Source organism: Pantherophis guttatus, chromosome 5 (genome assembly GCF_059756535.1).
Source record: "Pantherophis guttatus breed Tessera chromosome 5, ASM5975653v1, whole genome shotgun sequence".
Lineage (NCBI taxonomy): Eukaryota > Metazoa > Chordata > Lepidosauria > Squamata > Colubridae > Pantherophis > Pantherophis guttatus.
In genome coordinates, this window is record NC_142067.1 from 26,358,919 (window position 1) to 26,385,307 (window position 26,389).

General features: G+C 37.5%; 1 protein-coding gene across 1 annotated transcript; it reads left to right on the forward strand.

Moving 5' to 3' along the window:
- RFC3 (replication factor C subunit 3) lies at positions 1-24,358 on the forward strand. Its single transcript, XM_034411286.3, has 9 exons — positions 1-443; positions 5,273-5,410; positions 10,988-11,055; positions 12,326-12,423; positions 14,692-14,873; positions 16,530-16,666; positions 16,753-16,851; positions 21,476-21,545; positions 24,069-24,358. Exons 1-9 carry the CDS (start codon positions 357-359, stop codon positions 24,258-24,260), a joined length of 1,071 nt encoding a protein of 356 aa, XP_034267177.1. The 5' UTR covers positions 1-356; the 3' UTR covers positions 24,261-24,358.
- Positions 24,359-26,389: the final 2,031 nt, after the last annotated feature.

Sequence of the window (26,389 nt, forward strand, 5' to 3'; positions counted from 1 at the left end):
GTACATCGCAGGGATTTCTCCATCCTCGCACTTTTTTCTGTGCTCTGCACATGCAATGCGGTTATTCGCCAACCTTCGATTCCAATAGCGGCAGTTCGCGTCTTTTTTTTTTTTCTCCCATCCCAGCCACCGTACTAAAAACAACAACAACAGCCGAGGCTGACAAGAGGCCGGAAAGCAATGAGCGCCGGCGAACTGAGGCGGAAAGCTCAATTAGAACGCATGCGCCGTTACGCCATTCCGGTGCTAGGGGTGCCCGCACTGGGCGGGAATTCTAGAGCTTTAGCGGCGGTAGCGCGCGGTTTTTCAATCCGATTGTTTCACTCCGTTAGGTTTTGGGTCGGCGGATCGCAGCCATGAGCCTCTGGCTGGACAAATACCGGCCGACCTCGCTCTGCAAAGTAGACTATCACCGAGAGCAGGCGGCGCAGCTTCGCAATCTGGTGAGAGGCGGAGGTGTTTGGGCTCTTTTCCTACTTGGGGGAGGGAGGAAGAGGAGAAATAATGTCTCGTTGCATTATGCATCCCCCGGGTGCATTTCTTTTTTGCTCCCTATTTCTTAGTCCAGGGGTCCCCAAACTTGGCAACTTTAAGACATGTGGACTTCAACTCCCAGAATTCTCCAGCCAGCATAGCTAGCTGGAGAATTCTGGGAGTTGAAGTCCACAAGTCTTAAAGCTGCCAAGTTTGAAGACCTCTGTTTTAGCCATTGGAAGATCTTTTATTCTCAGGGGGCCACTTTTCAGTGGAAAAGGGCGTTTTCGAAGCCACGAAGTGATACTTAACAACGTCTATCTTGATTTATTCTTTATTGGCCAAGTGTGATTGGACACACAAGGAGACATCAGTTTGTCTTTGGTGTATATGCTCTCAGTGTACATAAGGAGAATAAAATACATTCAACAAGAATAAAAAGATACAACTCTTAGTGATAGTCAAGGATGCTAATAAGCTATCAAATCATAGGAAACAAAAACAATATAAATGGAAAGATACGAGCAACATGGTTATAGTCATAAGTGGGAAGAGATAGATACTAGTAAGGAAGAGAATAATAATAATAGTAATACAGTCTTAGTAAATTATTTGACAGTGTTGTGGGAATTCATTGTTAAGCAGAGTGATGGCATTCGGGAAACAACTGTCCTTGTGTCTAGTTGTTCTGGTGTGCAGTGCTCTATAGCAGGGGTCTCCAACCTTGACAGCTTTAAGACTTGTGGACTTCAACTCCCAAAGTTGGGAGCTGAAGTCCACAAGTCTTAAAAGTTGCCAAGGTTGGAGACCTCTGCTCTATAGCATCGTTTTGAGGGTAGAATCTCTAACAAGAACATGTATTAACATCATGTTTGTACATGTATAGACAGATACCTCCATGGTCATCCTGTGGGGGAAAAAATCAAAGGGAATCCAACCCTTTTGGGCCGCCTGGATCTTTCAGTGGCTTTGGATAGTCAGCCACGGTTGTCCATTTGGACAGGCTGTCAGAATTGGCACATGGTGACCCTAGACTTCAATGGTTCCATTCCTACTTGGATGGCCATTTACATTCTATTATATTAATCTGCTTTGGGGAAATTCAGATAAGGATCCCTTTGGGGTTCCATTTTAGACTTTATGCTCTTTTAACAGTGACATAGAGCCTCTGGGAAAGGTAATTCAAGGTTGATTAAGCCTTCCATCCTTCCGAGGTCGGTAAAATGAGGACCCAGATTGTTGGGGGCAATATGCGGACTCTGTAAACCGCTTAGAGAGGGCTGTAAAGCACTATATAAGTCTAAGTGCTGTTGCTAATCTGGGGATGTGGGCTAAGGTGCCATCATTATGCAGGTGATATCCAGCTCTATTTCTCCTTTTCATCTAACACAAATGATATGATTACAGTTCTGAAACAGTACTTGGGCAGACTAATGGACTGGATGTATTGTTTGTAGATAGTTCATCTATCCAGCTGAGTGGTGTCTGTGTGTGTTGTAAAGGAGCAAGTTCATAATTGGAGAATGCGGCTAGTTCCATAGCTGTTCCATTGTTCCATTGGTAAAAGGCACTCTGCACCTCCAAGGTTACCTGGATCTAAAGTGATTTTACCTGATCAGAAGCAATCTTTCAACAGTCATGCTCTGATAATTTCCCGGATGGATTATTGCAGTGTATTGTACACGGGGCTGCCTTTCGAATAAAAAATCTAGGACCTTAACAGAATAACAGAGTTCGAATCTAGGACCTTGGAGATCTTCTAGTCCAAGCCCCTGCCCAAGCAGGAGACCTTATACCATTCTGGACTAATAGCTGTCCAATCTCTTCTTAAAAACATCCAGAAATTGTGGGTGCTCCAGTGATGAAGCATCCACAACTTCTGGGGGCAAGTCATTCCACTGATTAATTGTTCTCACTTTCAGGATATTTCTTCTTCGTTCTAATGGGATGTCTCTTTGATAAGTTTCCATCCATTATTTCTTGTATTGCCCTCTGGTGCTTTGGAGAATAAGTTGTCCTCTCCTTTGTGGCAGTCTCTTAAATATTGGATATATGCTCCAATACTATCATGTCACCTCTAGTCCTTTTCTTCGTTAGACTAGACATACCCAGCTCCTGCAACTGTTCATCATATGTTTTAGCCTCTAGACCCCTCAACTAAATTGTTTATGAAGTTTTTGAAGAGTACTGGGCCTAAGACAACCTTGGGGCACCCACTGCATACTTTCCTCTATGTAGACATAGTTCCATTAAGAATTACAAGTTGAGATGAAAATTCCATAAAAACAAGCTCAATTCCAATATGCAAACATACTAAAACTGTCCATATTCAAATAAAACCCCCAGAAACTCACAATCAGCAATAAAATTCAATGTACATCAACTCAACGCAGCTGTTGTAAGAGGTCCCCACCCTTGAATGTAAATAAGACTATATTATTTTTGTTGATTCCAAATCTGTATCAAAGCTTGACATGTTCAGTGTTGTACTCCAACAGTGGCCAAGATCTTGGTTATTGATATGGGGTTGTTCAGGTGTTCATGGACTAGGTGGGATGCGGTTGCTCAGGAGTTTTACAAGATAAATGGGTACCAAAACCATCTGCATGCATATCTTAAATATTTGTCTTAAAATCTTCAAGCTTGCCAAAATTTCCGTGCCTATTTTGTTGTTGTTGTTGTTGCTTCACCCAATTTGGGGCCTCAAAGAGATCTTGAGGGTCCCAGGGCTGTGCTTAATAGTACTGATGAATGGACCAGCATTTATATTCTTAAGTATCCCAGCCATGTTCATCATCTAGTGATTATTAATAACATTACAGTTCCACTGCAGAGAGCATGACTTGTGGATATATTTAGATCCAAGTCATTGCCCATTAGAAATAAAATGTTAGATCAATGCAGTATTAATGTTTAATTCCCATATGCTTATTTCCCATTGGAATGTAAAAACTGAACTCTTATTTTGAACTATGGCCAATATGGTTAAATGATGAACTATTTGAAGATGGGGATTTGCTTTACTTTATAGTTCAGATTTTGAACGTTCTGTAACATAAATCTCATAGTTTGGATTTTGAAAGTGCTCTTTATGTTTTAATCTCATCAAGACATAAAATATTTTCTTAAAAGGTTTCTCTATGAACATTTATACCATACTTAAGTTCTCCTTTAAATTTGAAAGCATAAGGTACTTGGATTGGAACATACACATTTTTGGCAGGCTTAAGTTACATCATCTCTCTTTGTAGCCATTATTCACTACCGTTTGCCATTTCTTCCTCTCAGACTTGATCCTTCTGATGCTAGATGGTATTTCAAATCTTATTTATGGAGATGTAATACATCCGAGGATAACTGTTTATGCCTGATACCTCTCTACAAGGTTGTGTCATGCAAAAGATGAAATACAAACACATCGTATACTTCCAGAATAAAATTTGAAAGTGCTTTGTTGCAAAGCTAGGGATGAATTGAAACTGCTTATGAATGAAAATAATCCATTTTAAACAAAACGCATTCTTGGCCTTTATGATCTCAGACAGATCAGAATGTAAGATTTGGTGAACCTAGTTTTAATTGAGTTTGGTACAGCAGCCTGAAAATAAAAAGGCACAGTGCAAATTAAACAACCTTGAAGTGTATCTTGTAGAGAGCTTATGATATTTGAATTTTCTATTTTAAACCTAGTCTTCAGCTTACATTAAATCAAGGCTTGGTTAGCCATGAATTGTTGAATAAATGGCAAATAGTTGAGCTATAAAACATGCTAAAACAGAAACCTTGATAATTACAATTTGTAGTGGCTGGGTTCACAGAATTTACTAATCCAAAAAAACAAAACATCACCCCATGTTTAACTCAGTTATGAAGCCCAACATAATTTTGTCCTATGAATAAATTACCATGGAAATATAAGAGCTTGCATTATGCTAAAGCAGGCTATTGGTTCATTTAGGTCATAATCAACTAGATTACCTAGAATTTAGCTTGAGAGTGTTAGATATGATTCTGGCAAATTTGATTTAAAAACATAAATTCTGCTATTGAACTCTATTCTCAATTTTGCTACGTTCCAAATAATTTTGTGAGGTTCAGCTATTCTTTATATTGCTTCTTGAAAATGGACTTCATGCTGCAACTTAATATTACTTCAGACATCTGTTTTGATTTGTGTTCCATAAAAGCCCAAAAATATACTCATCCTGACATGCCAGGAATCTCTTGGGACTCGCATTATATATTGACAACTCTCAATAATGGTTTATCCTCTTGAACTCTATACAGATAGTCCTCGACTTATAACCATTTGTTTAATGATCGTTCAAAGTTACAGCAGCACTGAAAAAATGAGTTTTGACACTTATATCACACTTATAATTGTTGCAGCATCCTCACAGTTACATGATCAAACTTTGGCAACTGGCATGTATTTCCAATGGTTGCAAAATCTCAAGGTCCTGGGGTTGTCATTTGCAACCATCCTAGGGAGCTTCTTACAAGCAAAATCAATAACAACTGTAGTGATTTGCTTAACAACCATGGCAAAAAAAATAATCATAAAATGGAGCATAATTCACACAACATCTGCCTTGTTTAGCAATGGAAATTTGGGCTCAAAATTTGGGCTACCTGTATAAGTGTGTCCTTGATTTATGAATAAAACATCAGTAATCTTCAAGATATAACTGAAGCAATCTGAAGGCTTGGTGGAAATTATGTCTAGTAGGCGACCACATTTTATTTATGTGAAATCTAAACATAAAAGTAATATCTTCGTGTATGCTCCATTTGACAGGTTCAGTGTGGTGATTTTCCTCATCTCTTAGTTTATGGGCCTTCAGGAGCTGGAAAGAAGACAAGAATAATGTGTTTACTAAGAGAGCTGTATGGTTCTGGAGTAGAAAAACTGAGGATTGAACATCAAACTATAACAGTAAGAAATATCTTGAAAATAAATATTTTAAGTGTTTAAGAAAATTATATATAGAAGTTGAGCTTTTTATATAAGCATAAGTCTTATCAGGTCCGTTGTTAGATGACTTTCAGCTTATCAGTGAGAAGAGGTTGACAAGATGTTTTGTGGAATATGTCTTAAATCTGTATTCACTTGATTATGCTTTTCATGACTCATTTCTATTATGACTTGTGGTAGTCAAGATAATTGTGGTAGTCACAAAAATCTATTTAATTTTATATAGTGAATTCCAAAATTTTACAGTATAAGTATCAATATTACAAATTTGTCCAGAACTTTAATTCATTTAGAACTTTCTTAGTTCAAAATCTTGTCTAGCTTTTTCCATTTATTTAGTTAAGTTTTATTTTGTTCAGGAATATACATATCTTTCAGATTTGTCATTCCGAAGACCTCTAATAGCATTAAGATATTTAAATAAGCAATTTCAAAAAGTAATTAGAAGTGAGATTAGGAATTTAGCATCCTTTAATGGCACTGGCTGAGATTGCAAGCTTGATGATTAATGTGTCTCCAAGCACTCAGACCTGCTGAAGACTGCTATTTTGCGGTCTCCTCTCAAAGAGTAGTCATCTCTGCATATGTGTGGGATATTCTGTCCTCTCCTTATCTGTGGGAGGTTTCAAAGAACCAGTTTACTCCCTGGTTCTTTGCTATTGTTATGGTCTCCTGTCATGTGTCCACTCTTCACTGAGACGTATTTAGCTTGCCATGCTTTCACTGGAAGTCCTTTGTGACTGATTACTTAAGAAAAGGAATTATCCCAGGTTTCTTTGAACAAAGAGAAAATATGATCAGTCCTAAAGAAGCTACCTATATAGTACATCCTCTAGACCAGCAGTCACCAACTGGTGGTTCATGGACCACTGGTGGTCCGTGAGAAAATTTTGATGGTCCGCAGAAAAATTATTTTCATTTTTTATATTGCACTAAATCAGGCGTCCTCAAACTACAGCCCCTGGGCCGGATACGTGCAATGAACGTTTGTGTTGCTGCAGAGAGTCTTCCCCCCTCGGAGTCTTTTTATGCGGGTCAGAGGGGGCCAGAAATTCCAACTTGGGGTCTGCTTCAGCCTCCTGGTGTGGGGCTTTGGGCGAAGGCTGGACGGAAGTGCCGCTGGTAGCAAAGAGCTGCAGGGCCTTGTTCTAGTGGGATGCATCACGGCATGGAACTGGCTGACCATCTCAGCCTGCTGATCATCCAGGCACCGCTACCTGGCCTTGCACTCCTACAGCTCTTCCCTCTGCTTGGAAAGCCTATGCTTGTAGTCCTCAGTGTGGTGCTTCTGCTGAGCCTCCTTCTCAGTCAGATCTAATTTGAACTGAGCCAGCTGTTTTGTCAACTCTTTCTCATGGTGGCTGCTTGGCTTCTGTTGGGTCGTAAGGAGTCCGGGAGGGCAGGCGAGGAGTGGCTGGGAGGGGAGAGGTGAATAGCTGGTGAGTCACCCCTCGACATGAGTGACATCGAGTTGGTCACGCCCACCCAGTCACATGACCACCTAGCCATGCCCACCCAGCCGGTCATAAGGCAGATCATATTAGTGATCCGCGGGATTTAAAATTATGAATTTACTGGTCCCTGAGGTCTGAAAGGTTGGAGACCCCTGCTCTAGACCAGTTGTGGGTATTTGGGAGTCCATTGTAATTATTACAGCTTTAATGAGCTTATATGGCTCTTTATGCCATTCTAAATATATCCACCGCTCCTATCTGGAATAGAAATAAAACATTTCCAGGGATTCTGAAGCTGACAGGGTAGGGATAGGAAGAGTTTTTGGGTCCCCTCCCAATAAAAAATTGGTGAGAGAATGATACATATACAGTAGACATCGACTATTTTTAAAGCATTCTCTGCAGAGATAAATGAATGGATGGATGCTGTTGCCAGTACCTACCCTTCTTTTAGTGCTTGGTGTTGGGAGTTGTACTTCAGCAAAATTTGGATAACACTCATGTCAAACCCAAAACCAAGAATGACACATAGCAATTATTCCAAACTGAGGTCTTTATAGTTTCATACTTGTAGACAAAAATCTTTCCAGACTATCTACTATCTACACCTACCATAAACTTTGTGAACTATTAGAGAGGAACTGTCTTTGCTCTTTCACACATCATCTCTAGGCTAAATTGCCTCTTACTCTTCTGAAATGCACCCCCTTCTGAGAATCCACCTCCTCACTATATTCTATCACAGCTGTCTCCAGCTTTTCCAGCTTTGTGGACTGAGGGAAAGAGGGGATGGTTCCACATGACCAGTGGGTGAGCATGCACAGCTCCATTTATGCAAGCGGCGACATGCGCGCCCGCCACTCACACAAATAGAGCTGTGCACGTGCGCTTGCCTGCCCTCTGCACACGCAAATGGTGCTGTGTGTGTGTGCCAGAGGTGGGTTTCAGCAGGTTCTGACCAGTTCTGGAGAACCGGTAGTGGAAATTTTGAGGAGCTTGGAGAACCGGTAGTAAAAATTCTGACTGGCCCCGCCCCCATCTATTCTCTGCCTCCTAAGTCCCAGCTGATCACGAGGAAATGGGGATTTTGCAGTAACCTTCCCCTGGATTGGGGAGGGAATGGAGATTTTACAGTATCCTTCCCCTGCCACGTCCACCAAGCCACACCCACAGAACCGGTAGTAAAAAATTTTGAGACCCACCACTGGACTGTGTGCACTCACCTGCCGCTTCTATGGCCCGGTTCTGAACGGGCCACGGCCTGGATATCGGGACCCCCTGTCACATCTCTTTTCCTAAAGCCATATTGTTGAACTTGATATTTTTCAGAATATGTGTGACTTTAATTCCGATAATTGTCATGCTGATTGTAATTATAGCAGCTGAAATCCAACACACCTGGATTTTGGTAAGGGCAAAGCTGCCCTAAAGCTATCTCTATTAGAAACTAATATAGATGGCAAGAGAGTAGTTTTGGCATTATCACTCTAAAGATATTTGTTCAGCCATAAGACTATTTATTTTGCTATTAGATTTAAATCTCTGCTTTATTTTTTATGATGCTCTTGATTGTTTTAGCTTTTGTATATAATATTTGCTTCTTCTTTTTGGTTTTGCATTGAGACTTTTTCCCCAAATGCATTTCTGATTTTATATTAGCTTTTATGGCAGCTTTTTGTTTTTGAAATGTCCAAGGCCTAGGAAATTTACTTGACAAGACATCAGGTAATAAATAGTAACTCAAATGTTATGCAATACAAAGCAAATATGCAGTTTCTAAATGTGCAGTCAGTTCCAAATGTGCAGTTTCTAGTTTACATTGGCAGTTAGAGCACATTTCATAGAAGTCATCAACCATGGAGTTGAATAGGATTTTGGAATCAGCAAAGCTATTTTCCTACTCAGTACAAAATTCAACTGTAACATACTTGAGAATTGGCCATCTAACCTTCGCATCAGTTTTTCAAAAGAGTCCACCACATTTTATTGTAGTGAAACAGCTGTTTCCAGTAGGAAGATTTTTCTCTTGTTGACTTGAAATCTGTTTCTCCATAATTTGATAGATAGTTGCTAGTTCTGTTTCTAGGGCAGAGAACAAGGTATTTGAGTGTTAAAATCATGCTTCCCCTTTATATTTTCTTCTCTGGTCAGCTCTTTCAAATGTATCTGATTAGAGCAGTTTATGTATCTTCAAAACCTTTCCCAGCTTCCCCTAGGTGTACAAGTAGTCCTCAGCGCAATGACCATTCATTCAGTGACCATTCAAGGTTATGATGGCACTGAACAAATGGTGGTTATGACCAGTTGTCAGAATTTGGCTAGCCTAGCATCCCACAGTCATATGATTGTGATCAGGACTTATGACCAGTTGCAGTGTCCTGCAATCATGTGATCTCCATTTGCCGCCTTCCCTTTCTTTGAAAATCAGTGGGAAAACGGGCAGGAAAGTTTGCAAGTCATTGGGGTAAGTCTTCACCATCTGTGCACCTTCCTTTAGCCCCTCTGTGCTTAGCACTCACACCCTCCCTGAGTCTTGCCTTGCCTCCCGTGCATGCTTGCACACCTTTCCTAGGCCTCATCATGCTTTTCTTGCAGCTTCCCCTGGGTCTTGTTGTACCTCTCTCACATCCTCATTCACATCTTCATGCCTCTCCATCTAGCAGCAGCCACTTACCTGCTTGGTGGCCTGCTTGTGATCTGCCTGCAAGTTGCAACTTCCTGCTGGCTTCTCCACTGACTTTGTGGGGAAGCCGACAGGCAGTGGCCTTGTCTAACAACCATGAGATTTGGTCAACTGCAGAAATTGCCGTTGTTAGGTGATGTGGTTGCGCTTTATGGCGCGTGACTTAGTGATGGAAGTTCATGTCCCAATAAGTTGAGGGCTTAATGTACCTCACTTTGTCAAAGCCGTTTTTAAAATGCAGTGCCCTAAAGAACATTCTATTTCAATTAGTTTCTGACAAATGCGGAAAATAGTGGAATTGTTATTGTCTGCCATTATAATGTAGCCTGTATTTGTCCTGCCAAACATGTGGGACTCTGTTACCATAGGCTTTTGCTTCTACAGAAAATTTAGTTGGAGAATATTGATTTGTGGTATTATCTTTCTTCAGCTGTATGATACTGGAAATAATTTGGCCTAGCTTAGTCTAGTTTATACTTTGTGCTGTTTCACTCTGAATCAGCAGTTATGATCAAGAGATCAGCTAGCTTTCTTGTGCTTTTCCTTACAGTTTCTAATGGTTTCTCACAGTGATAATTCAATAAAAAATATTTTTTTAAAAAAAATGATGCCTCAACAGTCAGAATGAGTTCTTTTGCTTGGTTAGTAGCTTGGAGAGTAAAGCAACCATCAGTAAATACATTATTAAGGAGATTCCTTCTGTCACTTCATATTTGAAATGCTTTTCATTTTAATCGGGAAAATCAAAAGTGTCAGTATTTAATAATTGGTGTGATTTGAAACCCAGTATGTCAGGGCCTAAACCATTGAACAAAGTGAAAAAAGGTCTTCGTCGTAATTCCTTGTTTAGTTTAGCTTTTGCCATCTAGCTACATTTTTTCAGTAGCAAGTAATATACTACTGTGGCAGCCTCCCCCATCATGTGCATTCCGATGGCTTTGGTCATCGAGTTCCAAGGGGGCCACTGGGGAAAAAACTATACATTGAAGCATCCAGTGTCTGTGTATCTTATGTGATGTTTGATGGAAATCAACTTTTAAAGCATCTCTTCATTTGAAATATAGGTTATTCTTTGGTTTGATCTGTCCTTGCTATTCTTCTAAGTTCCTTTTCTCACCCAACTTTAGAAAAACTTGGCAGACAGCCTTTTCATCACTGAAATTCAGAGGCAGTTCCTATGAAGTGAAGAGAGATATAATTAATGCAAGCAATAAAAAGCAGAGAAAAGGTTATCATTTTTCAAACTAAAATGGAACGAAAGGCAGAATTATTTTAAAGCACACCATGCTTGATATGTATGAATTAAAAAAAAACTGTACTGTTTTTGTTCAATAATGTGAGCTACATCTCATTAGTATTGATCTCCTAAAGTTCATCTTGCTTAGTATCATTTCTTTTCAGGCACCCTCTAAAAAGAAAATTGAAATCAGCACTATTGCAAGCAACTACCATCTTGAAGTTAATCCAAGGTATGCTTGTAATCAGCTCTGAATATCTAGTTTCTGGTGCAGGAAAATGCAGTGTTTAAAGAAAATGCAATTTTAGTTGTAAAATTTTAGTTTTTATGAATGGTGCAGTTGATTAATATTATTGTATTAAATGATACTTATTTCACTTTAAAAAGTTAACAATTCTAATATAGAAGATAGTAAATTTTATATATTAAAATTTCCAGTAATGTCGAAGTAAGATACTGGTAGGAAAAAATATTTGGGAAAATGGAATGAAAAATATACTGTATGCTGTGTACACTGTATAAAATATATTATTGTAACTTAATTTGCACATAAGATTATGTTGTATAAAATAAAAAATATAAGCCACCGAGAGTCACTTTATAGGACAGATAGGCAGCATAAAAATTTAGTAAATAAAAATAATAAATAAAATAAATAAAATTTATTTAGACAAAACTTATTGAATGTACTTACAATGTTACACATTTTTATTGCAAATGGAGCTACAACCTATTGAAATTTAAAGAATATAATTATTTAGGAAAATTATGCAGCAAAAACTAGCTACCATCATCACTAATGAAGCAAAAAAGTTGTGAATTTTATTTTTCAGTACATCTGACATTTTTGAAAGTAAGTAATTTTCAGGAGAAGAAATGAGAAAAATGGGAAAACAAGACATAATGCATATTAAAATGTCCAATCTGATACCATAGTTTATTTGAAACTAAAGAGGTCTGCTGTATAGTTGTAAATTTCTGGAATATTCCATCTGCTAGTGACAGCTGTGTCATTTGTCTGTACATTTATAATCCATGCTTATGTTAAGAACATAAAGGAAAGAGTTCTGTGTGCGTTTTCTTGGGATTAAGCACCACTGAAGGAGTCAGTTTGGTGTTCTCTTTTAGGCACCAGGTTAAAAACAAAAAACCATGAGTCTAGTCCTGCCTTAGGCACAAAGACAGCTGGGTGATTTTGGCCAAGTCACTGCCTCTCAGTCCTAGGAAGAAGGCAATGATAAACCCACTTTCAAAATCTTGTCAAGAAAACTGCAAGGATTTGCTCAGACAGTTGCTAGAAGTCAATACTGACTCAAAGGCACCCCTCCCTACCGAAACCTCATTGAACTCCCTACAACTTTATTTTGCATAAATGTGAATATGAGGAAAAGTATGCTGCTGAACTTCAACTCTCAGCATTCTATTTGTCATACTTTCTGGGAATTGTGGAAGTTGTAGAAAAATCTTTTTTTTAAAAGATACGTTTTTATATTAATTTTCAGTGATGCAGGGAACAGTGACCGAGTTGTAATACAGGAGTTGCTGAAGACAGTTGCACAGTCACAGCAACTTGAGACAAATACTCAACGTGATTTTAAAGGTCTGTACATAAATTGTGCAAGTTATTTTTACAAACTTATTCAGTTGTAAGATTTCCTAAGCAGGATTGTTTGGAGAAATTGATTATGTGTAACAGTTATATAGTAGTGTGTAAAGTAAGTTATCTCTTACATTCATTAAAAATTATTCACACATCCAATCACACTTCAGCCATAAAAAGGATAATTCTCCATATATAAAAATAAATTTAAAAGACCACGTAGCTTATAAACAAAAGAAAACCCTCCAAAGATGACAGAAATGACAAAACAGGGATCACGAACAACATCTAGTATAAAGATTTCAAAAACTACAGTGTTGGAAAAATAGGTAGATTTGCAGAATGCATCCTCAAGCATCAATTGGCAGTCAAAAGGCATGATGAAAGATGTCTGGATAAGGAAAATGGTGAACTACACATCACCAAAACAGTGGAAACCATGCTGTCCTAACAACCAGTAAGGCAGTGGTCCAATGGAATCCTTCTAGATAAACTGAGGATGAGAGATCACCTACTTGTGTTTTGGACAGTTCCTCTTGAGCACGAGGAGATGAAGGAAACCATAAAATTCTCAACCATAATAGAACCTCTAAAGCTTTATCACTTCATTTTCTATTTATCGTTGAAATTACAATTATTTTACAATTAAAAGATCTGTCAAACTGCAAGTTTGAAAAACTACCTGATAAGATAAACTTCATCCCAAATAGAAGAAAAGTTAGCTAGCAGTTTAAAAACCTGAAGAAATATAAAACAAATATCAAAAAGCTGAATAAGAATTTAAGAAAGTTTAAAATGGATTAAGGAACCAGACAAATTTGGAATCTTAGGACTTTTAAAAAATTGAGTAAATTCTGACAGCAATAATCTCTGTATCAGTAAATGAACTTTTTGAAAATGATTATAAAGAAGAAGCGGAAGATGTGACAGACAAAAATGTGGAAGAATTTATGGATAGGGTGAGGAAAGGAAACAAATCCTAACTCATGGACAATATTGGAAAATAAAGAAATTGGGGATTAAAAGACAGAATATCTCTTGTTTGTTTCCACCTCTGAGTGGAAACAAAAATGACAAATCAAGAGATGAAAAAAGTCCTGGGAAAACCTGTTTTTTAATTTACAAAAAAGCGTTTCTAAAACTTTTGAAAAAAATTATGAAGGAAGAAAGTGCATGGAAATTTAATTCTATGACAGCAACTTGATGGAACTAAAGATTAAAATTGTTGGGAGCAAAAGAAAGGAATATAAGGTTGGCTAAAATGATCAGGGCTAAAATATGGAGCATTTTATAAAATCCTGAAAACCCTTTAGAGATGTTTTGCCAAAATTTCGGCAGAAATACCGTGTTTCCCCGAAAATAAGACCCTGTCATATATTTTTTTGAACCCTGAAATAAGCGCTTGGCCTTATTGCCATGCACTCAATAGCCCGATTGGGCTTATTATCAGGAGATGTCTTATTTTGAGGGAAACAGGGGAATGAGTTTTGGATTTATGAATAGATGGATGGTCTATGAGAATACATGAACCATTAGGATTGTAAACTCTTAAATAAAAAGTATTTTTTGTGAAGAATGAAACAGTAATTTCAAAGCACACAAATAGGTTCAATCACAATTTCAACTAGGAAGCTATTAAGATTTTAGAGCAAACTAAATTTAAGAATACAATAGAATTCCTAGAAGTTTGGCAGTCTGCCTAATTAACAGTCAACTGACATATAGAGATAAGCCCATTTATGAACTATTCAGAAGCAACAACCTAAGCTAAAAAGAAAGGGTGGGTGTAAATAGACCAGAGTACATCCTTCCTTCCTTATTAGCTGAAACCAGCATTTAATCACCACAGTAATGACTGAAAAGTAGCATGCTGGTTAAAGAGAAAGAACAGTAATACCTATCAATACATCCTGCCCAAATCTAAGCAAGGCTGATTTCAGCCATCTGCTTTTTATGTATATAAACTTCACTTCCACCATGCCAGAGCACTGATGACTTTCCTCAAGAGTCTGTAACTGCTTACTTGTGCTATGATTTTGTATCTTTAGTAATATATGTAATGCAGATTCTTTTGGGAGGGTGTCATTCTCATTGGGAGGATAAATAGGATGGACTACCATGTGTTTAGAATATTTATAGAAATTTTGGGGTGAAAAACTTATTCTCAACCTCATAAATGCATGGCTTCTGAATTCAGATGTAGTAAAAGTAAATTAAGATAATACACTGTGAGAATATAACTAAAAGTTATTGCTCATTTATTTTTAGTGGTGCTATTGACGGAAGTGGACAAGCTTACAAAGGATGCCCAGCATGCATTGCGAAGAACAATGGAGAAATATATGGCCACCTGTAGATTAATTCTTTGTTGCAATTCTACATCAAAAGTCATTGCACCCATCAGGAGTAGATGCCTTGCAGTGCGAGTCCCCGCTCCAAGTATTGGAGATGTAAGTTCATGATGAAGATGAATCGCTTTCCAGATTTTTTTTTCAGTGTTATTTGCATGGAGTTTAGCATGCAAATTGAGCAATCCTTGTTTACTGTCTTTTTCTGAACTATTTATGCTTATCCAATTTGCCTAGATTTAACATTGTTGCTAAATGTGAATGTAATTTTATAACATAGATTTATGCTTACTTTGTTTTCTTCAAAGACATGGAGAGGAATGTAATATTTTTGGAAAGGTCTGGAATGGAAGGATACAGTCTGTGAAGAAGGAATGTGGTGGGGTCCTAGAGCCGTGATGGCGAACCTATGGCACATGTGCCACAGGTGGCACGCATAGCCATATCAGTGGGCCTGCCAGCTCAGCTCTGGCACGCATGCGTGCGCCAGCCAGCTGATTTTCGGGTCTTCTGGGCCCACCAGAAATAGGGAAACAGGCTGTTTCCTGCCTCCGGAGGGCCTGGGGGAGGGGGGGAAGGCCTGTTTTTCCTTCTTACCTGGCTCCAGATTCTCTCTATGCACTTGCGGAGGGTGAAAACAGCCTTTCCCACTCCCTCGGAGGCCCTCCCCAGGCCTGAAAGGGCCCATTTCCCAACTCCCAGTGGGACAGGAAGTGATGTTTTTTGCTATCCCCAGCCTCCAGAGACTCCTAGAGAGGCTCTGGAGGCTGCAGACAGCAAAAAACATCACTTCCTGTCCCACCGGGTGTTGGGAAATGGGCCCTTTCAGGCCTCCGGAGGGCTTCCGAGGGAATGGGAAAGGCTGTTTTCGCCGTTCCCAGATGCATAGAGAGGATCTGGAGCTAGGTAAGAAGGAAAAATGGGCCTACCAGCCATCGTGTGCCAGGTGTTGGGGGGGGAGTGTGGGTTGCGTGCACATGCGCAGGGCGGGCGCATAGAATTATGGGTGTGGCTACGCACACGGGCTAACCTCCCCCACCCACCCCCTCTCCTGGCATGCAATGGCAAAAAGGTTAACCATCATTGTCCTAGAGGCAAAACAGTAGTTGAAAGTGGCAGGACTCTTCTCTTATAAATCTTCACGAGGGCATAGTCTTCCAACTTATCTCTAAAATAGAGGGATCTAAACTTTCAGATAGCATGTGCTGGTAAAACCTACCCCTCCCCCCAACCCCTTTCTCTGATGTTAGATTTTGTGCCAGATTGAAATGTTCCCTGATCAAATTCTATCTGGCAATTGCCAGTTTTGAATCAGTTAATTGGTGATGCCTGTTGGTCTTTGGTTTATGATAAACAGGGCTGATTAATCCAGAAATTCACAGCATTGCCAACTGGAGTGCTTAAAATATTTCTATGTCTCTTGTACTGCAAAAAGTCCAGTGTATAATTATTCCCTATGAACCAGAAGCACTGAAAACAGGTATAGCAGAAGAGATCACATTTAGAGCTTCTGGTTTAAGGTATATGTGAGAGAAGGCAAAGAAGAAATACATGAACTAGTATTAAACTGAACTATGAACTGGAACTAGTAGGTGTAGCCCAGGCAATCAGTACTTCATTGCTGATTTCTCCAAACTGATATCTTTCTTAAATAGGGACTTGCCTCTTTGTTTACTCCTGCATCAACTAATGCAGTGATATGTAAGCTTTTATAAAGCAAATGTTTGCAAAACTAATGTTTATCTTCCAAATATTTAGATCTGTACCATTTTATCAAATGTTTGCAAGAAGGAAGGCGTGACTCTTCCTCAAGAATTGGCTCGGAGAATTGCTGAAAAATCTGGGAGGAATCTCAGAAAGGCTCTTCTGATGTGTGAGGCATGCAGGGTACAGCAGTAAGTTGCTTTTTTTTAAAATGGATATGGAGAGGAATAAACAGCACCGAGTTAATCTTAGCAAGTCTTTACTGCTTGTCTCACAGGCTTCCTTTCACGCCTGATCAAGACATTTCTGAGGCTGACTGGGAAGTATATTTGAGAGAGACAGCCAATGCTATTGTCAGTCAGCAGACACCCCAGAGGTAAGTGAGTGTAGCAAATAATATATGACATTGATAAATGTCAAGTTGCAAAATACAACACATACGTTTTCTGACACTAAAGATTTACACTGATGATTTTAATACTATGATCGTTTAAAAGATAACTGTAACTAAATTTAAAACGTGTGTGTGTGTGTGTATTTGTGCTACATAATAATAAAACAGTTTATAATAGATGCATTCAAAATAAGATGTGCCCTGACAGTCTCCAAGAACTGGATATGATTGAATGTAAGAAAAAAAAAAAAGATTTTGCATCCCAAAGCTTCAGAAAAAGAGGGACAATTTCAGAGAAGGGCAAAAAGGATGATTGGAAGCTTGAAATTATGTTTTATAGAGGGATTGAAGGAGCTGGGGATATTTTACCCTGAGAAAATACAATTGAGGACATAGGAATATAAAAGCACCGGTCGAACATTGAGATCCGTTTTCTCATTCACAGTGCAGGATGGACGATAATTTGCTTAAGATACAGAAAAGCAGATTGATGTAGAAAATACAAGCCTAATGGTAAAAACGGACAATGAGAAGTTGTGGGCTCTCTTGTTGGATGAGTACAAGTAGGATTAACTAGCCATCTGTTGAGGATGCTATAACTCCTATTCCTTCACTGAGCAAAGGCTTGAACTTTTCAATACCATGATTATATAAAATACAATGGCACATTAGTCAGCCTACTAATTACACACTCCCTGTTTTTATAGTCAACTTAACATTTTTCAAATCTGGAGCATAAATGAACACATTTTTATTATTATTATTATTATTATTATTATTATTATTATTATTATTATTATTATTATTATTATTATTATTATTATTATTATTATTATTATTATTTTACTCTTCTTTGACTTGTTTGATAAAACCTGTTCAAATCCTGATGATGGATACCAGCCTAGACTGCTCCTACAGTTCTGGGTGTAGTCGCTTTTAACAATAGGTGCAAGCATTTTTTTTTATATAAGTTCAGTATCTAGCATGTAGTTTTCCAAAGAAAATGTAAAAAAAAAAAAAAATCAAAAGTGGAACAGGCTTCATGGTAAGGCTGCACCCCCAGGGTGTTGCCGGGTTCCCTTTTTTTGGGATATGCTCAAAAAAAATCATCCACCAAGGATGCTTTAATGGAGATGGACAGCCTAAATTGCTGTCCCAATTATAAGATTGTGCTATTGTACTAGTGGATCAGTGAACAATGTCAATACGGTGGCTTATGGCCTTTGCTCATTTCGAATATATCCATTTTAAAAACAAATTGTTCACAGAGTCTCTTAATTTTCTAGTACTTCTTTCACGCAGACTTTAGGAATCTCTTTTGGGAAAGAATGAACAATAAATAGTGGGTTCCATTGATAAAAAGCATAATCTTGTATTATACATTTTCCTATGTTTTAAGCAGTTAAAATACTGTAGATAACAATATTTAGTAATTTCTCTTAGCAACAGTAGTTGCTTTAATGCTAGTAGATCTGTATATTTTCTTACTCAGATTTATCGATATACATCTTCTTTCTGCTAGGTTACTTCATTAGATCTTTTGTTTTGGGGTGGTTTGAGTATTTCATTGCTTCTCCAATTTGTTAGAAGTTAGAACCCTCTTTCCTTCTGGCAGGTTCAACAGATGGTTTCATAGTAGTGGCCAATCTCAGAATGGCTACATTGAATTAAGCTATTGTAAAATAAGGTTGCTTGTTTGGAGCAATGAAGAAGCTCCATCTATAAATGACAAAAATGATGAATTTTTTCTAGCTGCTGATCCCCTTTCACAGAAGAAAGGAAGTGTAGACTGGTTGCCATATGTTTGTGTGGTGGCATTATATATTGTATTTGCAGAAAAGACTGACAGCATTTTATAATTAATTTGGAGAGTTTGAATTCTCTTTGATGTTAATGGGGATACTTTGAGTCACTTCTTCTGCCTGCTTCCATTAAAACTTTATAATAGTCCCCATTATTTTTTAATGTTGATGTTATGCTTTAGTAGAAAAAGAAAACATGCAATTTGATTTTAACTATAGATTTTCTTCTATGTGAACATTATTTTGAGCTTTTATATGTGTGGCTTTAGGCAGAGCCGATTAAATGACTGCTTAGGACTTTTTGGTGTATTTTTAATGCTTAAAAAACAGACTGTTTTCCTCTTCAGCAATTTAAGAACATCAAATTTAGATAGCTATTTGCCTCTTTAAAAACGATTCAGCAACAAAAGGTAGATTCTTTTTGACTCAGTATTATGGTATATATCAGTGTTGGCGAACCTTTTTGGCATCAAGTGCTGGAAACAGGAAGAGCAGTTGCCCGTTGTGCATACGTGTGCCAGGAAGATGATCTTCCTGTTTCCAGTGTGCACATGCGCACTGGCCACCTGCTTTTCCGATTTCTGGTACGCATGCACGCGTGGAGACCACCTGGCTGGTGCGCATGCACATACCAGAAATCGGAAAAGCAGACGGCCGGTGTGCAAGCTCGTGCCGGGAAGATGATCTTCCGGTTTCCAGCATGCATACTGGTGACCTGGTCTTTCTGTTTCTGGTGCGCATGTGTACGCGAAGATCACCTGGCCAATGCGCATGCATGCGCCAAAAACCAGAAAACCAGCCGGCTGGTGTGCATGCGTGTGCTGGGAAGATGATCTTCTGGTTTCTGGCGCGCACATGTGCGCCGGCCACCTAGTCTTCCAGTTTCCGGCACATATGTGGAAGAACAGCTGGCCGGTGCTCATGCACGTGCCAGATACTGGAAGATCATCTTCCTGGCATGTGCATGCGCACCAGGCGGCTGCTCTTTTGGTTTCCGGCACTCCCACACAAGTGAAGACCAGCTGGCTTGCGCACCGGAATCCAGAAGAGCAACGGCTTGCGTGCCCGGAGAGATGGCTCTGCGTGCCACTTCCGGCACACGTGCCATAGGTTTGCCATCACGGGTATATATCAACCTTTCCCCAGCCTAATTTTTTCTGAAAATGTTTGGATTACAGCTTTCAGAATTCTAGCTAGCATATCCAAGTGGAGAAAAGCTGTAATAGGTAGTTTCGATTTTTGACAATTCAAAAATTAACTTCAATTGAAGTTAATGACGGCGCTGAAAAAAGGGACTTTGTGGCTGGCCCTCACACTTATGACTGTCATAGTGTCCCCATAATCGTGTGATCAAAATTTGGGTGCTTGGCAACTTGTATGTTGCAGTGTCCCAGGGTCATGTGATTACCATTTGTGATCTTCCCAGGAGGCTTCTGATAATCTGAATCAGTGCAGGGAACCAGATTCATAATAACTATGGCAAAAAAGATAGTAAAATTGGATAAACTCATTTAACAACTGCTTCGCTTAGTGACAGAAGTATCCATCAAATTGTGGTTGCATGTCATTGATAACCTGTATTCAGTAATTTCACAAAGATTTGCAGAATGCAGTCAGGAATCTGATAACTCCTTTCCAACTAACAAATTTTTAAAAAGGCATTAGCGGCTCATGAAAGCTTATGCTACTAGTCTCCTGATTTTTTATTATTTTTTATCATCATAGACATTGCTTTTTCCCCCTGTAATATAGGGATCCATTGTTTGGCATTGATTTAGGAAGCATTTGTGTTGGAGAAGTCATGGAAAGTGGTTATATTGAGCTCCAAAAACAACAAGTCTCATTTTGCCACCACCTTGTTGAATGTCTATGGAGATTCTCAGTCATCCAGGTCATCGTTGTCCCAAAGGTGCTTTTTCAAGAGGCAACTGGACTTTCTGGTTTTTCTTTGAAGACATTTCCCTTCTCATCCAAGAAGCTTCTCAAAGCTGAAGAAGCTTCTTATGTGAGAAGCGAAACAGCTTCAAAGAAAAACCAGAAAGTCCAGTTGCCTCTTGAAAAAGCACCTTTCGGACACCCTCCTGCTACTTTCTTACAGTGTATTAGAATAGAGGTTCTTAAGGGCTTTGCAAAAATTTCTTAAAATCTCCAAGATTGTTGTTTTTGTTGTTAAAACAGACTGAAGCCATCTCGATTGTAGACTGGATTTTTGAACCATTGACAGGGAACTACTTGAATTGTTTATTTTTTCCCTAAATGGGCACTATGATTTTCATAATGCAGTTTAAGATTCAGTTGTGGTAATCCTGAAGATTTTTTAAAACATTAAAATCGCTGTATTTTTAATTCTAGGACAAACCTTTTTACCACTTAAATATTGCGTTTAATCTATTCTACATTTTATTCTATCCTCACCAATAGGAAAAAATAAATAAAATGATCCTTTCAGAAATGAAAGACCAAAAAGAAGCATTTGAGTTGTGAGCAAATAAATTTATTTCTGTTGAAGACAGAAAAATGTATTTTAATAGATACAAGGATGCAGAACATTATAATTTGGGAGAAGTTTAACTTTTTAACTTTTTATACGTTTCTAAAAGAAGGGGAGATAAATATGTGCAATTCCTGAGCAGAAATTTATTTCTTAATAATTGAATTATTATAGTTATTATCTTTTAAAATAGATTTTGAGATAGAGTGTGAAGGCTACACAATAAAGGTTATTACATAAAAATTGGTTGAATAAGTTAAAACTTTCTGGAGTTAAATTGTAGCTTGATAATATTTTAATTTTGTTCCAATAGACTATTTGAAGTCCGTGGGCGACTTTATGAACTTTTAACTCATTGTATTCCTGCAGATATTATAATAAAGGTAACTACTTTATTGATTCCTATTTGGTTTATTAATTGTGGGTAATGTTAATTACAGTGGGGAAGCAAGAAGGATCAAGTTTAGAATAAACAGTTTGAGCATTTTTTTTATATCTTCAAAGAACTATTGATATTCTTGTATGAAATCAGATTTTGCTATTAAAGTTGAAAAAAATCTCATGGATAATTGTAAAGACTATTAATTATTTCTTAGCTTTCTCCAACCAAGAATCCATATGTTGGACTACAGATTCAACAGTTCACTCCAGGAATGTACAGATTGTGGATTATGGCAATTGTAATTCAGCAGGAGAAACTTAAAGTGGACAAAGTTGTTTTAAATTCTTCAACTTTTGTTATTTAATCGATTTCATTCATCACCCATTCATCCTTGATTTTTTTGCATTTCTATTTGTTTTACCACCCGTACTCTTAAGTATCCTGTTTCTGCTGTGTTCAAGTGTTTTGTTTCTCCTGACCTATCTAGCTCTAACTTCTGTTTAACAGTCACCAGAAGCATACTTTTATACACACTCATTTTTGAGTTTTTAGACACATCCTATCCTTCTCTACTTTTCTACCAACATATGCATGTTTTTAAGATTTCTCCATTTTTCTGGGTTTAGTAAACATTCTGCCAAAGTATATGAATTCATTTATTATGTCTAATTTTTCATTGCTTATGTGTAACCTTGCAGTCATTCATGCTGTTTTCTTTGTGAAATACAACTTTCTTGATCTTCAGTATATTAATTTTCAGATTCATACCACTCATTGCATCATATAGTATATTCTACATTCACTGTGAATAATTTGGGTTCTCACCAATTATATAGCATCAATTTCATACAGGAGTACACACACATTCCTTTCTTCAACCAATATGCTAGCTGAAGTACCACAAGCATTTGTTGCTTGTGTATCTACAAATAAATGACCAAGAAGAGCATTGGACATTCTTGTTTCACTCCTAGTTTATTGGTGAACTGCCATTAAATTTATTGTCTTGCATGATTGTATCCTACTGGCATACAATTCATGTTCATTCATCAATCCACAAACAAAATATTCCCAGTTCAGGTTTATTCACTTGATTATTAACAAATGTATAATATATTTTTTCAGTTCATACAATTTTCTTAATAATCTGCTGAAAAGCAAAAATCTGTATTTCACTGGCGTGGCTTAAACCTTCACTTCCCAAATTATGCTTTCCACTTACTATTTATACTCAAAAAGCAACAAACAATAGCCTTACAGCACAATGAAAACATCATGGAAATAATACAATGAAAATAGTATCTTTATTATCATCACCCTCTTTTTTCAGGAATCATTCTGTGGTAAATTTGTTTTTCCTTATCCATTTTATCATTCCACCAAATAGCTTTTCATACTTCTGTCAGCATATATTCACACACTTCTGCAGCACTTTTCAACATAATTCTTTCCATTTTGTTCTAAGATTCTGCTTCCTATTCACATCCTTTTTATAATCATTCTGTTGGGAAATTAATCTGACTTTTGATGTGATTTTATGGAAAAGACTTCTAATTTCTCTTCCCTTAGTCTTCCTAATTCACTGTACTTTCTATGGTTTCCTTTTGGTTTTATGTCCATTCTTCCCATAGATCAATTTTTTTTTCATTACCCCATAAGTGCTTTTTAGGGCTTTGATCTCTTCACTAATTTTATCATGCATCATAAACAATCAAATTAGTCATGCTTTTCAGTTCAGCTCTTTGCCATGGGATTATATGAATGTCTATACTAAACTTGCATATTTCAAATAGACCTTTTTCTAACTCAAGTTTAAATTCATTTTTGGTCTCCATATGGCGCAAACACGTTGAATATATTCTCTCATCTCATTCCCACCCTATTCAGGCTAGTTAAGAGCATAGCTTTTCCCCCAGATGTCATTCGTTCATAAGACTGTACATTTAAACCCCAAATTCATACCTGGTTCTTTCACTGGCACCATTCATTGGACTATTGCCACTAGTCTATGAATTCCTATTTTCATACATACTTGTAATAATTTAGATAACACCAAGCCATCATTTCTGAGATATGTGTTAGATTTATATTCCACAAAATCAGATCACAGTCGTTCAAATCTGTTATGTATTTCTGATTATATACTTATAAATATCATAAATGTAACATCTTTCCTATTAATTATTTTGATACATTCCAAGTTGCAATGTTCCATATACCATATTCAATAGAGGAGCCCATGAATGTTGACTTTCTTGGATCATTATAGTTTTGATCAACCTTTATAGACCTCTTTTTAATAAGATAAAATAATAGACTAAATCACCAACTTACATCATACCTGTTCTACAGTCAGCATGCTCTGCTAGTGGCAACTATATATGCAAATAAGTTTTGGCACATTTTGGCCAATGTATCACAATTTAATCAAACTCAGTTTTATTCCAAGCATTCCATTTGTTTCATACATTCAAAGAATATAATTATCCACCTCTGAACTATTAGTGTTTGTCATCTATTTTAGGGCCTTCTGTCTGAACTTCTGAACAACTGTGATGGGCAACTAAAAGGAGAAGTCGCACAAATGGCAGCTTTCTATGAGCACCGCTTACAACTGGGCAACAAAGCTATTTATCACCTGGAAGCATTTGTAGCCAAATTCATGGCCCTTTATAAAAAATTTATGGAAGATGGACTTGAAGCTATGATGTTCTAATGCATAGCTTTGAGAATATTCATCATTTGTGATTCTGAACTGCAAATCACAAGAATTTTACTGTATCTAGGCAATAAAATCAAAATTGTTAAATTTCAGTGATTTTGTCATGAATAACTTTTTGAAGAAGTTCAATTATTCTGAGAAAAGTAACTTACTTTTGGAAGATTATCTTGGCAGCAGAGCAGTGCTAGCATCCATGATACTTTTTTGAGAAGTAACCTGTATGGCTTTTTTCATTGTTTCATTGTTTCATTTAATGTCTTAATTTAGCCCCTTTGGGGAGACTGCATTATTTAACAGAAGTATCCATTTTCTTTCTTAAGTATTATGACTTTGATTTTGTTAAGGACCAAAAAGATACATGAAATCTGGTAGGATTGTGAACACCTTGTGGACCAGATAAGTTCAGCCATTCACAAGATATATCCCAACAAAACAGCAGTCACTCATGCCAGACTGCCAATATAATCCCCAGAAAGAAGGAACGTGTGTCCTGTACCTTATCCCAGCTTTTTTCTATGCAGGAGATAGAAAAAATATTGTAATTTTAAAATGAAACGGAAAACGTAGGCGAAGCTATGAACTGAAACTGGGAAAAGCACAAAATTAATTTCTCCCTCCATAGTTTCTGATTAAAGTTTGACTGTTTTACTGTTGTGATTTTATTTTTCTGTTCAAGTTGAGGAATTGGGTGTAAATTCAAATTTATTCAAAACATAGACTTGCTCATGCAATAATAATACCTTTTTGTATAGTCATAAGGATATATCAGAATACAAAATAGAAAAAAACAATAGAGCATATATAATAAAGTACAAGGCAGACTTAAAAGAAAATACAGGTCATTTTCTGTATTATGCCTATTGACATATCCTCATAGGCAGTTCTCAGATGTACTGTTTAGTCAGCTAAAAGGCCATGTTATATGTAACATTTGGATTCTGACCACACATGAAATTCATTGTTCTAATTAATGGATCTTATTAGCTGCGCATGTAATGTGTGATCCAAAATATTGATAAGTTTTCTTTACTATACACTTGGCATTTAAATAATATAAGCTATGTCCTCCATCTTTGGAGCTCCACAAATACATTTATGATGAGGAATTTGGGTTAAACCTTCTATATTTAATGATCATGTTTATCTGTTCAAATCTCAAATACACTCATAAGATGCTTGGGCATTTTTGTACTGAAATATTTTTTTCAGTTTGGAGGGTGTGTTTCTGGTGTCTCATTCATTTCAACATGCTGGCCTTCCTGAAATTAACTACCTGGTATATCTTTTTGATCTTCTGTATGCAAAATTCAGTTGGACAAGAAAGAGACCACAACTTTTGATACAGTTTGTGTGTTTTACCATCTAAGAGATTTCTAATTGAGATTTAGACTCTTCTGTCAGACATAATTTTGGAAGTCTGTCAGTTTCCATAGAATGGATTCAGTACCAATAATTATATGCCTTAATTTTTGACAAAGAACAAAGTACATAAATTCCTCACTCAGCTCTAAATGCAGCAGTTGAAGTCCTTTTATCCACAACCAAAATACTCAGATGCTGTGATTGTGTTTGCTCTGGTAATGGTACATGTTTTAAGTCCCAAACCTTAGCTTCATTAAAGAGAATAGGAACCAATAATAATATTTTTGTTATTTTTCTTGTTATAATGTTCTAATAATTTGAAAAACTTTCCAGCATCTCTTTATGGTGACATGTGGTTTGGCACTAGAGTTTCAGTATCTGCTGCTCCCTCCCCACTTTCCCCCCTCAGTCAGGTTTCTACAAACATTTGTGCTGGGTAGATAGCTTCCTTGGAATTCCTAATTTCAGCTTGGAGGGTTGGTCAGATAGGGATGTCTTGGGAAGGATCCATTCTTCCAGGTGCTGCTCCATGCTACAGGTCTGTTTCCAAATTCTGCATGGACCACAACAATCCAAAGAACACAGCTGGTTGAAGCTAGATGTGTAGGGGGGTTCAAGAATTAATGGGGGGGCGAAAGCCCTACTAAGCAGGTATATACAAAAGTATGACGGCTATTGCTTAACTCATTGTAAGCCGCCCTGAGTCTCCGGAAAAGGGCGGCATATAAATCGAACCAATAAATAAATAAATAAATAAATAA